At 39.7% G+C, this 16,588-nt stretch overlaps 1 protein-coding gene across 1 annotated transcript in view; it reads right to left on the reverse strand.

Annotated features, from left to right (window-relative positions):
• Nucleotides 1-12,663: 12,663 nt before the first annotated feature.
• The window catches only part of CNGB3 (cyclic nucleotide gated channel subunit beta 3), a 169,472-nt gene continuing 165,547 nt past the window's right edge, over nucleotides 12,664-16,588 (reverse strand). Inside the window, exon 18 of the mRNA XM_519846.8 lies at nucleotides 12,664-14,614. Within this exon, the coding sequence (XP_519846.5) occupies nucleotides 14,288-14,614 (327 nt within the window). The 3' untranslated portion in view covers nucleotides 12,664-14,287. The remainder of the gene's footprint in view (nucleotides 14,615-16,588) is intronic.

The following is a 16,588-nucleotide window of genomic DNA, read 5'->3' on the forward strand; positions in this document are numbered from 1 at the left end:
GGCCTTTGACTTCATATTTTACTGAATTAAACAATTTGGGGGATATTATTTTATGGGATTTATTTGTTTAAAAGATATTGAGTGGGTCCAAGATACTCTTCTGGGTACAGTAAAGGAAAGATTCTTAGCTTATAGCTAGAATGGCCTGAGATTATCAATCATGTTAAGAAGGATAGTGTAACCACCTAATTTTAAAAAAAATGTTTTAATTGCTTTTGTCATGGGCATTGGGCAGGACTTTGCCAGTGGTGACCAAGACAGCCACGATTGCTGCCTTTGTAGAAATAATGGTCTAGTGGGGGAGAGACAACATTGAGCAAGTAATTATAGAGATGTGAGATCTGTGCGTGAAACAACATACAGTAGAGAGAGACCTAACCGATCTGAGAGGCAAGGAGCGCTTCCCTGAGGATGTGCCATGTAAGCTAAGACCTGAAAGTTAGCTAGGTGAAGAAGTTTAAAAGCACTTATGAAGCTGTCAGGCCAATAGCAAGTATAGAGTTGAATGTTTTAGGAGTGGACAGAAGTTTGAGTTTGCTGAAATATAAAGTATAAGAGGGAAAGTGGTAAAAGAAATGAGGTGGAGTGGTTGGTGGTGTTTACATCCTGAGGGCCTTTTGGGGCAGGTAAGGGAGTTCAGACTGAGGCTTAGGGTAATGGGATGCCACTAAATTGATTTAAGCAAATGAATGATGTGATTATATTTGTGCATTTGAAAAACCAGAGGACCATACTTTTTAGGGCAGACAGATGAGTTCAGAAGCCCACAGAGTTCCACATGGAACCCTGTGACCAAATGTGGGTCTAGTCGCAGTGGCTTTGCCTTGGTGAAGGCCAGATGGCAGAGCTGATAGTGGTCACCTTCTGGCAGAGACTCAGCTGTTTGGTCACATACTTTCTAAGTGTCTGATTCTAGGTCTGTTTCCAAATTCTGAGCTTTTCCTGCCTCACTATCAAATTGTCTGGTAGACCCGTATCTTGTTGGTTCCTTAATGGTGCAGAGGCTGGTTCAGACCTGGTGATAATATGTCTCCAGGAATGCCAAACCCTTGCATGTAGCAAGACCCTCACCCTTGTCACTTGTCACCAAGTAACATCACTTCCTGATCATCACTACATTTGGCCAGATTCTCCAGAAAAACCACAGTAGTTTGAAATGTCCATACAGAATTACACTTTGGCTTGGCTGTTGATTCCTTCCTCCAAAATGATGGTAAGTATTATTATAAGCAGAATTGTGACTTCTTACTGCTTGGGAAAGGAGAGCTATCTCTGGTCTTTCATCAGCAGATGCTTACAAAGCATTTATTGGTGCTCACAAAGCACCAAGTTTTATAGCAGCACCTGGTCTTCTAGGACTGGACTCAGAAGAATTTCAAGGATGGGGAGCTTTAAGGAGTTCTCAGAGAAAAGTCTGAGTAGGAAATAATTTGCTTTTTTCAACCATCCCTTCCTTTCAGTAAGAAGTATTCAATTTTTCTTTGAACAAATATTTATTGGGTAGTCTATTACTGGCAATCAACAGGGGAATTCAAACAGTAAAAAAATTCTTGCTGACTTCAAAGCTTATGATCTAATATGGAAAAGGAGACAGTATATATGTTAAACAGAACAAGAGTGAGCAAGGTGAAGGACTCTGCTGTGTTGGAGTAAGACTGGCCCTTCTTGTGCCTTCAGGCATCCATGGTGATGAGTAAAGAGGGGCCCTTGAACGCTGCTTCTGGAAAGATGCTTCTCCTGCTCATCCTGCTATCATTCATTGCTCTCCACTACCATCCTGTGATCACCGTTCATGCCAGTCCTCACAAGAAGCCCAGACCATTAGTTTCCAACCCCTGTATTCTGACTCCACATCCCACTTCTCTCCAGTGTCCCATACCCTTCCACTCTGCCCTCAAGAACTGGGTCGTTCATTAGCAGAAATTTCTGATATCAATGTTTTTTTCTGAATAGTCCCTTCACCTTTTAATTCTAATTAAAACCTGCCTCTCTTGAAGAACATTGCTTCCTCTGCTGCCCTCTCAAGTGATGGTAATTTCCTCTTCCTGATCTACCCCTGGGCTTGGAGGCTGCGTAGGTCCCCTCCTTGATCCTCCCTTCTGCTTTCAGAGAGCTTTTCCCTCCTCTTTAAAACCTCTGGCTTTGAATCTCGCATCATTAGATTAGATCACTCTCTATCCCTCCTTATAATAATACTGCTCTCTATTCAACCTCATCCCACATTCTGAAGGTCATATGCTAGATCTTATCGTTATTGATTTTTAAAAAACCCTCCCTGATCGCATTTTCAAGTATTCAGTTTTTCAATAACAACCACTTTTGCAGTTCACTCCCTTTAGTACCACAACTCTAACAAGTCTCCCTCCATGCCTTCAATCACAAATCCTACCAACTTTTCAGTGTCTCGATGGTCTGGCCCCTCCTGCTCTTTCCTTTTCTAAACTTCTTTTCTACTAATCTCTGCATTGTCATTCACTCCAACCACATGGGCTTTCTTGCTCTTACTTGAATATGCCTGGCATATTCCTGGCTCAGGGCTTTTGCACTTGCCGTTGCCCCTTCCTGAAAACCCAGCCTCCCCTAGCCACTTGGGAACCTTGCTCCCTCACCTCCTTCAGGTCTTTATTTAAGCATCACTCAGTGAGGCCTTTTCTGATCACCTTATTTAAAAGTGTACCTCTTTCCCTAGTACTTTTTATTTTTCTTCTCTGTTTAAAGTATATTTATTTTGGCCAGGTGCAGTGGCCTACGCCTGTAATCATGGCACTTTGGGAGGCTAAGTTGGGTGGATTGGTTAAGCTCAGGAGTTTGAGACCAGCCTGGGCAACATGGTGAAAACCCATTGTATTAGTCTGTTCTCATGCTGCTAGTAAAGGCATACCCAAGACTGGGTAATTTATAAAGGAAAGAGGTGTAATTGACTCACAGTTCAGCATAGCTGGGGAGGTTTCAGGAAACTTACAATCATGGCAGAAGAGGAAGCAAACACATCCTTCTTCACCTGGTGGCAGCATGGAGAAGTGCAGAGCAAAGTTGGGGGAAAGCCCCTTACTAAATCATCAGATCTCATGAGAACTGACTCACTATCACCAGAACAGCATGGAGGTAACCACCCCCATGATTCAATTACCTCCCATCTGGGTCCCTCCCATGACATGTGGGGATTATGGGAACTACAATTCAAGATGGGGACACAGCCAAACCAAATCACCTGTCTCAATACAAAAATTAGCTGGGTGTGGTAGAGCACACTTTTGGTTCCAGCTACTCGGGAGGCTGTGAGGTAGGAGGATTGCTGGAGCCTGGGAAGTTGTTTTTTTGTTGTTGATGTTGTTTTGTTTTTTTTTTTCTTGTCCTCCCTCACCCACTAGAATGTCAGTTCCAAGAAATCTGGGATTTTTGCCTGTTTGTTCACTGCTTTCTCCTCAGAGCCTAGAAGATACCTTGGCATTTAGAAGGCATTCCCTAAATAGACACTGAAAGAATGAATGAATGAAGTATGTACTAGAGAATATATAAAGATAGAAGTTAGTTTATATGAGAAAATATTGAAGCTTAGAATGGGAAGATTTTCTATTCAATGTGGAGAGTCGTCAGGGCAGTGGGAAGATCTTGGAGAGCTTCATGGATGGTTTGACATTTCATCTGGGATTTAAAGGTTTTACGGGGCTTTATAATGTAGAGAAAGCGGAAGAGCCTTTCAGCAAAGAAATTGGCATTGTCAGTGGCATGGATTAAGAAAGCGTGGGTTGAGAAACATTGTTAGTATAGGGAGATGAATGTATGAATGAACCCTTTTGTTTCATAACTAAATCTCTTTATTCACTTTTACAAATGTGATATTGAAATTCAAACAATATTGATCTTCCACATATTTTATTTCTTTATTTTTTATAGAGACAGGGTCTCAAACTCCTGGCCTCAAGTGATCTGCCTGCCTTAGCCTTCTAAAGTGCTGGATTACAGGCATAAGCCACCATGCCCGACCACACATATTTCTATTTTAATGAAATCTGTGGTTAGTCCTTTTCTGAAGGACATGCTAAATCTGAATTTTTCCTCTCAGATTTGGAATATAAATATGGTCCTAACATGGCAGACTTGATCATCATTTGACCCCATAAAATCTTGGCAAATGTACTTGTTTATTTGAAAAAGGCCTGCTTTAGGTGGATGCTACTTTTATCAAGCCTTTCCATGGGCTTCATGTTTGAAAAGCATGTGTTATCTTTTGACCTTGAACTCTGCTTTACTCTGGCGTAGCCCTGGACAAAGGGTCTTATTACAAAACATGAATGTTTTGTAAAATGGGACTTGGAGTAGGAATCTTTAAATTCCCTTGCAAGTCTAAGATTCTGGTGTAAACAACAGAGCTTGATTTATTCAAAGCTGGATGCAAGAAGCTGTATCACGAGCCCAGTTAATAACCCTTAGCATACACTATATGCTGAATTCTGTATTGCTTAGGATTCCCAGCAGAGAGGATTCTCATAAATTTGTGGCAGAATCATTGTGTGCATTGGGCAGAGATGACTAGAGGTGCAAACGGACAGTAAGGGGGCTGTGACCTTTCAGGTATCACTCCCTTTCCTCATCCGAGGGAGTTATTATCTAGAAATGTCAGGTTGCATTGCTTAATGATGCACATTTATTTGACCTTTGCACCATCACTTCTAGTCACAAAAGTTATAGTAGGAAAAATACAATCAGTCATAAAAACCCATAGAGAAAAACATCAAATTTTACTACAGCGTGTGGGTATGGTACTTAAAATATCAGTTTCAAGTATCTTTGGTCTTATTAGTTATAATAAATTCCAGAACAGCATAATGATTAATTAACACCTTCTAAAGATTTAAAAAATTCCCGTAGGTGGGTAAAGGCATTATTGTAAATATAGAACAGGTCCAAATTACTAAAAGTACAGATTCTTCTCTTATTGGTTTTCTGTGTAGCAATTTTTCATCTAATACAACTGAAATAAAATAGATTTTTATATATCAAGGGTGTTCAATCTTTTGGCTTCCCTGGGTGACATTGGAAGAATTGTCTTAGGCCACACATAAAATAAACTAACACTAATGGTAGCTGATAAGCCAAAAAAAAAAAATTACAAAAAAAACTCATAATGTTTTAAGAAAGTTTACAAATTTGTGTTGGGCTGCATTCAAAGTTGTCTGGGCTGCATACGACCTGCAGGCTGCAGGTTCGACAAGCTTATTATATATTATGTTAAGAGGGGACCAAGTTACTCCTTTCCTTTGAGTATACTTAGAGCTTTCGGCCCATTCTAATACTACAATTGGTGAAGTTGTGCAATTCATTTTATTTTTCTTTTTTTAAGTCCTTCTTTGTTTTTAGACAGAGTCTCACTGTGTTGCCCAGGCTGGCTTGCAGTGGCACGATCTTGGCTCACTGCAACCTCTGCCTCCTGGTTCAAGTAATTCTCCTGCCTCAGCCTCCCAAGTAGCTGGGATTATAAGCACCCGCCACCACACCCAGCTAATTTTATTTATTTATTTATTTATTTATTTATTTATTTATTTATTTTTGAGGTGGAGTCTTGCTCTGTCGCCAGGCTGGAGTACAGTGGCGCGATGTCAGCTCACTGCAACCTCTGCCTCCCAAGTTCAAGCGATTCTCCTGCCTCAGCCTCCCGAGTAGCTGGGACTACAGGCATGCACCATCATGCCTGGCTAATTTTTTGTATTTTAGTAGAGACAGGGGTTTCGCTATGTTGGTCAGGCTGGTCTGGAACTCCTGACCTCAAGTGATCCACCCCCGTCAGCCTCCCAAAGTGCTGGGATTACAGGTGTGAGCCACCGGACCTGGCATTTTAATTTTTTTTTTTTTTTTTGAGACAGAGTCTCGCCCTGTCACCCAGGCTGGAGTGCAATGGCACGATCTCAGCTTACTGCAACCTCTGCCTCCCGGGTTCAAGCGATTCTTGTGTCTCATCCTTCCAAGTAGCTGGGATTACAGGTACATGTTACCACGCCCAGCTAATCTTTTTGTTTCTTTGTTTTTTTAGTAGAGACGGGGTTTCACCATGTTGGGCAGGCTGGTCTCAAATTCCCAAAGTGCTGAGATTACAGGCGTGAGCCACTGCACCTGGATGAAATTGTGCAATTTAAAAGTCATTTCTAGTTCCAAGTTCTCTCTCGTTTAAAGAAAGGTTTTGCTTATTTTTGACGTGGTCTGTGTGTGGGGTTGGCAGATTTAGCAAACAAAAATACAAGATGTCAAGTTAAATTTGAATTTTGGATAAAAATGAATATTTTTTCATATAGGCAAGTCCCAATTATGGCATGGAGCATATCTATACTAAACAATTATTCAGGCTGGTCATGGTGGCTCACGCCTGTAATCTCAGCACTTTGGGAGGCTGAGGTGAGCAGATCACCTGAGGTCAGGACTTTGAGACCAGCCTGGCCAACATGGTGAAACCCCGTTTCTACTAAAAATACAAAAAGTAGCCAGGCGTGATAGCACATGCCTGTAATCCCAGCTACTCGGGGGGCTGAGACAGGAGAATCGCTTGAACCCGGGAGGTGGAGGTTGCAGTGAGCCGAGATCGTGCCACTGCACTCCAGCCTGAGCAACAGTGAGACTCTGTCTCAAAAAAAAAGAAAAAAAAAGGATTCATTAACTGAGTGTCCTGTGTTTTATGTGACAATTCTGTTTGATAGATTGAAAAATGGCCAGAATCCTTCCGCTGCCTCTGGATCCACTCCTTTTGCAATGTGACTTTGCTGTCCCCCATTAAGAAGTGGATTTCATTTCTCTACCCCTTTAATCTAGGCTGGTTTTGTGACTTACTTTAATAGAATGTGTAGACACAATGATGTGTGAATTCTGAGCCTATGCCTCAAGAGCCTGGCTCACTTCTGCTTTCTCTCCTCTCAGAACCTTGTGCAGTCTCCACACCCAGTGTACCCATTTTCAGGATGACAGACCATGTGGTTAGAAAAAAGCTGTCCCATCTGAGACTGTCCTGAGACTGTTCTACACCAGCCAGGCCCCAGTCAATCTGGCAGCTGACTACAGAGCATGAATTAGCCCAGCTAAGACCAGAAGAACGAGCTCAAATTGGCAACCTATAGAAACCAATAAATGATTCAGGAGCTAATAAATGATTATTTTAACTTACTACATTTTAGTTAGCAAAAGCAAATTAATGTAGTTTGACAATGCAAAATAGAGCTGGGCATTTTTAAGACCAGAGGACAGCTTATAGGTTGTGCTGAGTTTTGGGGGCCACAGATAAAAGTGAAATAGAAGGTGATATTATAATCAATTTTGAGCAAATAACACTTGGAATGGCTTCAGTGAATCAGAGGAAATTGCTTGTTGAAATAAACAATTGTGCCCACAGAGTGAAAAAATTACTTCTTATAGAGATATTGTTTTCCTTCTTTAACTATTTAAGATTTAAAATATAGAACCTCTGCTGAGTGGCTTCTTCCTTCTTTCTCTGCAGATCTTATCATGATACATCTCTTTTAACCAGCCCATGCTGCACTGTATTTTTGGTGATTAATTGTCGAGGTCAGACCTGGTTGGGGAAGAACTTTCATATATAATAAGTCTTCACTTGACATTAACCAATTTTACCATAGGCTAATTAGTATAAACAAGAGTTAAGTTCCCATGGCATATTTCTGGTCATAAAAACATCACCAAACTTCAAAATAATGGCCAAGACACCTATAATATTAAACATTGAAATAAGTGTGAGCTGTACACACATTTAATAAAGATTAATTAAAATAAGATAATTACTTACACAATTATTCCAGTTCAGAGTCTCAGGTGACCTGAGAATATCCCAGCAGTGAAGGACACAGGTAAGAACTGACCCTGGAAAGGATGCCATCCATCATAAGGTGCATTCACACACACCCACACACTCACACACACGCACACTCACACACACCCACACAATCACACATGCCCACACACACACACACCCACACACACCCACATTCACAAACACACACACCCACCCACACACACACACACACACCCACACACACTCCCACACTCACTCTGACTGGGACCATTTAGACACAGCAGCCCACCTAACAGGCACTTCTTTGGGACATAGGAGAAAACTGGAGAAACCCACACAGTCATGAAAAGAACGTGCAAAATCCATGCAGACAGTGGCTGTAGAGAGGAATCTATTTTTTTCTCACTCATGTTATAACAAAACGACATTGTATATAACCACATTACTTGAGGACCTGCTGTATCTATAAATCATCAATTAATTAGTCAAATGATTAATGAACAGGGACTATAGGGAGTCCAGAGAAGAGATATATGTGGATTAGCAGTAGTAGGGAAAGAAAGAAGTAGGGAAAAGCTCACCCTTTATCTCTGGAGACCCCTGGATGTCTGGATTTTGACTCTTGGCCAAGATAAGGGCAGTGAGAATAATGCGGTGTTTAAAGTGCTAAACTCTGGCGACTCCGAGTCAGTTTCTTCACTAAAGGTTTTCTAGTGATCTAATTGGTTAGGCAGCATGCCTTTGATATGTGGAGAGAGGGGTATATGAAGCCCACTGTTGATTTTATAGCTTTGAGCTCTCCCAAAGCCTAGATTCCTTGCACAGATCTTGGTGGTTCAATCCCTGAGACAGAGTCTGGTCGGATCCTTGTGTAACCACCTTGGGGAGCTTGCTCATGGGATGATTGTCAGGCTCCCACTGCTTGCCTGTGCTCTTTTTCTCTTGCTGCATCTTTTCCATGGCCTTTAAGTAAAAGCCCCACATGTGTATGAGCATGCTCTGTGGAATGTGGTGAGCCCTTTCCAATATCTGGACATGGGAAATCTTTGCATTCACAGTGCCTAGGGAAAGAGATGTCTCATTTTCCTCATCTGAGAAATGGTGAGGATGATAAAAACAATAATTACATCATGCGGCTACTACGAAGATTAAATGAGCTAACAGAGGTACAACACTTAGAGCAGTATCTGGTAGACAGTAAATGCTGTGTAAGTGCTAGCTATTATTATTTTCAGCCTGTCTAAACCTTAGTGATATGGTTTGGCTGTGTCCCCACCCATATCTCATCTTGAATTGTAACTCCCGCAATTCCCACATATTGTGAGAAGAACCTGGTTGGAGGTGATTGAATCATGGGGGTGGGTTTTTTTGTTTGTTTGTTTTGAGATGGAGTCTTGCTCTGTCACCCAGGCTGGAGTGCAGTGGCGCGATCTCGGCTCACTGCAAGCTCCGCCTCCTGGGTTCACACCATTCTCCTGCCTCAGCCTCCTGAGTAGCTGGGACTACAGGCGCCTGCCACCAAGCCTGGGTAATTTTTTTTGTATTTTTAGTAGAGATGGAGTTTCACCGTGGTCTCTATCTCCTGACCTCGTGATCTGCCCACCTCGGCCTCCCAAAGTGCTGGGATTACAGGTGTGAGCCACCGCGCCTGGCCAGGGGTGGGTTTTTTCATGCTGTTCTCATGATAGTGAATAAGTCTCAGGAGATCTGATGGTTTTAAAAATGGGAGTTTCTCTGCACAAGCTCTCTCTTTGCCTGCTGCCATCCATGTAAGATGTGACTTGCTCCTCCTTGCTTTCTTCCATGATTGTGAGGCCTCCCCAGCCATGTGGAATTGTAAGTCCATGAAACGTCTTTTTCTTTCTAGTTTCGGGTATGTCTTTATCATTAGCATGAAAACAGACTAATACACTTAGCATGGGGGACTTCTTTTGCCTCAACTTTGTGTGTGTGCATGTGTGTATGTTTGATAATTGCTTCCTGTCTACTCACATATTATTAAGAAAAAAATCTTGTTTTAAAATAGCTGGGGTTTTTTTTTGTTGTTTGTTTTTTGTTTTTTGTTTTTGACGGAGTCTCGCTGTATCGTCCAGGCTGGAGTGCAGTGGCATGATCTTGGATCACTGCAACCTCCACCTCCTGGGTTCAGGCAATTCTCCTGCCTCAGCCTCCCAAGTAGCTGGTACTACAGGCGCCCACCACCACACCCAACTAATTTTTGTATTTTCAGTAGAGACAGGGTTTTACCATATTAGCAAGGCTAGTCTCAAACTCCTGACCTTAGGTGATCCACCCGCCTCAGCCTCCCAAGGTGCTGGGATTACAGGCGTGAGCCACCTCACCCAGTGCTGTTTGAAATTTTATCAGTAAGACTGAAACATTCCATTGTTGCCTGGAGGGTCTGAGTTATTTTGACACAGAAAAGCATCCAGGTGCACAACTTCAAATAAGAGAGTTTTGGACACAACATTCTGTTTATCTTAATGTAATAGTTTTCAAGGAAACAGGGCCCCGCATTTGCTTCTTAGCTGAAGCCTGATGTTAAACACTGTCTTGCTTTAATTTGAGCCTATCAAAATATCACTTCATTTAAACTCCACTTAACCTCTCCCCATCCCCAATATCCTATAGTAACCTTGTCTTTTCCTGTGTTTGGTGGGACACTCAGATTTTCTCTGGTGAATAATTTGTTGCATCATGTTAATAAACTTGGCTTTATTGTATTATACTATAGTTTGTTCCTGGTGGTCTTTATCAGACAAGCTTTATAGAAATATACATGCATGGTATTACTGAAGATTTCATTCTTTTTTCTTTTAAAAAAACTATACTAGTATTTTAAAAATATCTATTCTTTTTGCTTTATGTAAATCTAATTCATTACTTCTAACTGCTGGATAGAACATCTTACAAACACAACTATACTCCCACACACCATATTTTTTTTCCCATTCTCCTAGAGGTAGATAGTAGAGTTGCCTCCAATTCCTTTGTACTATAAACAATGCTATATATCCTCATGGATTTCCTCTTATGGACCTGCTTAAGAATTTTCTGGCATATATAATCTGAAATGGTACTGCTGAGTTCTAAGGTGTGCTGACAAAATTTTGCTAAGATTGCTAAAATAGTAGAGCCAGTGTACATACTTGCCAGCACTTGGTATTATTATCTGCTTTCAAGTATTTTTCCAGTTAGATGGGTATAAGGTGGTATTCCATTTTTGTTCTGATTTGTATTTCTTTGAGCACAAGTGAAGTCAAGCACCTTTTCTCTGTCAATTGCTTATTTGTTTTTCTTCCATGAATTACTTACTCATATTCTCTCTCCCTTTAAAAAACTGGGCTTTTTGTCATTATGCAAAGAAAGCACAAGAGCTAGTTGCCTTCTTATAATTTATAATTAAGCAGAAATAATTTACAATTAAGAGGAAATTAGAGGACATGCTGTACTATGTGGCACTTCCTGAAAGTACAAAAGATAATCCCTTGAGATAGAACCATCATAGGTTGATGTTTTTAGAGGCAGTTGGGAGACAGAAAATGTGAGCAGAGTTGGAAGTATAGGACAGAGGTAAGTAACGGAGGAGAGACAACCTTCCAGAGTATGGCAGGCAGCAGGGACAAAGGCCAGAGGAAGAAGGGCAGGTATTTGTTCCAGAGAAAAAGCAAGGAGACCCACTTAAGTGGAGGATATGGTTAGGGTAGTGGAAATTAAATTTGTATAAATAGGATTTAACTGGTAGGAGGACTAGTAGGTTCCTGTGATGATTGGTTTTATGTGTCAACTTGATGGGGCCACAGGATGCCCAGATAGCTGGTAAAACATTATTTCTGGGTATGTTTGTGGATGAGATCAGCATTTGAATTGGTGGACAGAGTAAAGCAGGTTGCCCTCCCCAATGTAGGTGGGCATAATCCAGTTTGTTGAGGGCCTGAATAGAACAAAAATATGGAGGAAGGGAGAATTTGCTCTCTTGGCCTGGTTGCTCATCCTGGGACATTAATCTTCTCCTGTCTCAGGCTGCAACCTTTACCATTAGCTCTCCTAATTCTCAGTCCTTTGGATTCAGACTAGAGCTACACCACCAGCTCTCTTGGGTCTCCAGCTTAAAGACTGCAGATCATGGAACATCTCAGCTTTCACAGTTGTGTGAGCCAATTCCTAATAATAAACCATGTATATATAAAATATATAAATAAAAAACATGATAAATATCTCTATATGATATATATTAAAATATATAATAAATCTCTACATATATTTGTAATATATAATATATATTTAAATATATTTATTATAAGGAATTGGCTCATGAAATTATGAAGGAAAAGAAGTCTCATGATCTACCATCTACAAACTGGTGTCCCTGGAAAGCCCGTTGTATAATTTTAGTCTGAGTCTGAAGGCATCAGAACCAGAAGAACCAGTGGTCTAAGTTCCAGTCTGAATCCAATGGCCTGAGATAGATATATATCCCCTATTGCTTTTTTTTTTCCCCCCTCTGGAAAACTCTAATACAGCCACTGAGCAGGGAACTAACATGGTCAAAAGTAGGGTTTTAGAAAGATTTTATTTTCCAATAGCAAAGGGACTAAGAGGGCAGACCAGTGACGAGAGCAGACTATAGGTAAAAAGTGAATGTTTATTTGCATTGAACAGAAAATATGTTCTGGGTGTTAGCAATGGGATTGAAAAAGAAAGGATAATTAGAAAGATTTAAAAAGAAAAAGAATTTGGTGGCACCAAATCAACAATAAAAAAGTTCTTGAATTTTCTTAGATTTTAGTCTGATGGATTGGAAATAAATTGATATTATCTGAAACAGGATAGCTTGGGGGGGAAAATAACTGCCAGGCGAAAAGCATAAATTGCAATGGTCTTGTATTTTAATATCATTTGAATAAATTACAGGGTGTAAAGGGAAAGCATATTGCTCACAAGTTGAGGACTTTTGTCCTTTTCTTTTCCTATTATCAGATGCTTCAGCCCTATTCTACCTTTTTTTTCTGGGTTTTTAAATCACCCTTTTTATACGCAATCACTCTTTCTGCATACAAACTCCCATTTATCAAATAAATACTATTTAACAATTTGTCCATATTCCCTTAAATCCTGAAAAAACCAACCATCCTTTAGTAAAACTTGTTATATTTTGTGATACTCAAACACTACATGCAAAAACGGTGACTCTATCAAATGATACAGTTTATTATAGTGATTGATTTGTACATGGTTTGCTAAATGCATCTATGTTGTAGGCTTTTTGGCTAATATGATTTGTTAAAACCCTCTCAGCAAAGTGCTGTTACAGTGACCATCTTTGGAGACTTGGAAATAGCCTCATTACACAGAACTTGATGTTATACACTAATGGCATTTATTAGAATGGAATTCTATATGTATTATTACTTCCGACATCAGCCTGGCCTTTGTAGCCTCCTCACAGCATGCAACTTTGGTAATTATGCTAATGCTAGCTAATTCATGAGGACAACTTCCTAAAGTGCCCTTAATTAACTTGGAGATTTTGTAAACAGCTATACATATAGGTTCCGGAAATTGTGGGGATATGTCAATCTGACATGTGTAGAGTCTGCCTTCCTAACCTCATCACTTTGTTTTACTAAAGCTTAATTTTAAACAAGAAGTTCCAATCTGATATCTTTTCCAGCATGTGCTTGAGGAAGATTCTGATAAGTGTCACTTTAGCCTGTATCCTCCCGTCCAAGTCCCTTGAGCCAGATGAGTTAGGTAGATTGGTGTCTTTTAAGTTGGTTAGAAGAGAAAATATTGAAGTTTATCTCTTTAGTAAAGGGTACAATTTTTCCAATATGTTCCTGCAATGTGATTTTGCCAGTTTGCTAATTCTGCCGACCAACATTGGTCTTCAGGGGACTGTTCCAAAAATCAGACTTCTCATTCAGAAAGCTTCATGATTTCTGCTTCCCTTCAGTCCCAGCTGCTGGGGATTTTTGGATATTACAGTGACTCATCATCCTCATTTGAATGAAAATAATCTGATTTTTGACCTATTACATTAAAATCTTATACCCTTTACATGTAAGAGGTGAAATTCATAAACCTAGAACAATTAGCCAGGCTTTAGAGTGCCAAAGAAGAAATTAAACACAATAAAAATTAAGAGAAAAGGTTAGTGAGTCACATCACAGCCAAGAGCAAGCTAATAAAACTGGAAGGAAGAGACATCATCAGGAAAGAACCAAAGGAAAAGGAAACTTACTACATACAATTAGAAGATATAGCAATTGCATAAAGTTAATGAAAACGGAGAATAGGGATGGCTTTTAATAATCTTCTTATTACCACTGCATGAAATCACACTCTCAGATAAGTCCTAGAAACTAAGCTAGGGATTTGCCTTTCGTTTCTCAAGGGTCCCAGCGTGTCGTTTCCCCTCGTTAATTTAAGTTACAATCCTAGGTACAATCACTTTGGGAACTAGCTATATCACATCTAAAGATAATCAAACATTTATTGCTTAGCCTTTTCTTTGACTTCAATAGTAAGAACCTCTTCTCCGCCCTCAGCAGAAGGAGCCATGCTGATAATGAGTGATTGACGGGAAGTCCCTCTGGGTAAAACTGTCCTTCTAACTGAGTGGGGCTCTTCCTCCACTGCAATAGGACTTGCTGTACATTCAGGTCTGTCCAGTGGCTTCTCTTCTGGCTCTCTTCCTTTATCTTTATCTTCATTTTCTTTTCCTTTATCTTCATTTTCTTTTTGTTTATCTTCGTTTTCTTTTTGTTTATCTTCATTTGCTTTTCCTTCTTCCTCTCCTCCTTCAGAATTTTCTTTTTTCTGGAAGGAGCAATTACAAAGAACTGGTGTTGAAATCATAATTAAAAACATTGGATTAGATTTTGATTAGCATGCAATGGCTAAGATCACCACCAAGACAGACTGTCTGAATTAAGTGAATCCAGGAATCATGTCTGCTTTGCTTCTGACTATCATTTGATGAAGTTTCTGGTGTGCTAGAGAATGGACTTGTTGCCTTTGACTCATAATGTTAGTCTGAATTGCATTTTTTTGTCTCTGCCAAGGAATTCTCTTCCTATTGGTCCTTATACTCTCTGAATTATTAGACTCAGTGCTCAGGACTCTGTTTTTGCTTTTTAAATATTTACTTATTCTGTAGAGATAAAATTTTAAATACTTATTTTTAATAAAAACATATTAACCAATACTATATAAAAATACTGTAAAAAGTAGGGTTTTCCTCTTGCCTAAGCTCGTGGGAGAACCTCAGGGAGAAACTTATCCCTTTCCTAGTATGATCTTTTCCATTTGTCCCACAGGTGCTTGACCTGTCATGTTTGTACCTATCGTGTTTAGCACTAGCTGTAGAAATTTCATAGCAAAAGGTATACTATGCTCTTTACTGGTAATGCTTGGGATCAATTTGAGAAAGGCTTGCCTGAGATATGAATGTGCACAGATAAAGTTGAGATTCTTAACACATTTACTTATATATTTCTTTACTCCCATACTTTTTTAATGCAAATTACTATTTCTATGCTGATGCAAATGAAGCATTTGGTTTATACTGGATCCCTAACTTTCACCACAGTGTTGTATGTGTGGAAAAGGAAAAGGCAAGTTTTCATCTTTTGTATGTGACTGACTTTATAACATGTGCTTTACTTATTTTCTGAAAGGTCCACAGCTACCCATTTCTACAGTTTCAGAGATAACATAATGACTAGGTTCAGAAAACCTGAATCCCTGCTCTGTCTGTTTCTCAATATCTGCCCTCATAGACTAATTATGAGAATCAAAGAAATATGAAACCAAAAAAAAGAGAGAGAGAGAAACAATAACATTTGAGTTTCTTTATATTTTTAGGAATTGAAAGGCAGGTTGGTGTAGGCCTGTAAGTCTGAACACCTGAGTAATAGCTTTCTGCTCTGTAACTAATTATGATCTTATCCAAATTCCTTGATCTCGTTTTCAGTTTCTTCATCTATAACATGAAAAGCTTGGATGAAATTTACAAAGTTATTTCAGGCTTTAAACATTTGTGATCTATAGTAATTGAATATTTGTGAAAATGTTGATAAAATGGGTTATTTATTTATATATCCATATGTATGTCTGTATATATACAGTTGATTCTTATTATTCATGTAGTTTTGTTCTATAAATTTTCCACAAACAGCAAGTTAGCAAGTACTGAACCATTGTTCTTGGAGGAAATACAGCATTAAGTTCCTATGAGATATTATGGTTCAAGCCATAATATTTTTGTCAATTGGTCAATGTATAACTTTGTTTCATGTGTGTTTTTGTTTAGAGATACACTATTTAATTTGATCAATTGATTAATTTGAGGTATTATGGATTCATTATATTGAACTCATGGAAACAGCACTGTAATGCCTGAATGAAGTTTACCTAACACACATATTTTCTCTGGAAGGCACATCACAGCATTTTGGCACTTAGGAGCACTAGACAGTATTTCAGGACTATGCTTGGGGGCCATTTTAAGCAGCAAAATCACACACATGCAAAAAGCACAAAAATGTGGAAAGCATGGCACTAAAAGTGTCACTCTTTTTTGTTGTTGTTTTTGTTTGTTTGTTTGTTTGTTTTTTGAGACAGAGTATCGCTCTGTCGCCCAGGCTGGAGTGCAGTGTTGTGATCTCGGCTCAGTACAACGTTTGCCTCCCAGATTCAAGCGATTCTCTTGCCTCAGCCTCCCAAGTAGCTGGGATTACAAGCGTGTGCCACCATGCCCGGCTAATTTTTTGTTTTCAGTAGAGACAGGGT

This window comes from Pan troglodytes, chromosome 7 (assembly GCF_028858775.2).
Source record: "Pan troglodytes isolate AG18354 chromosome 7, NHGRI_mPanTro3-v2.0_pri, whole genome shotgun sequence".
Classification (NCBI taxonomy): domain Eukaryota; kingdom Metazoa; phylum Chordata; class Mammalia; order Primates; family Hominidae; genus Pan; species Pan troglodytes.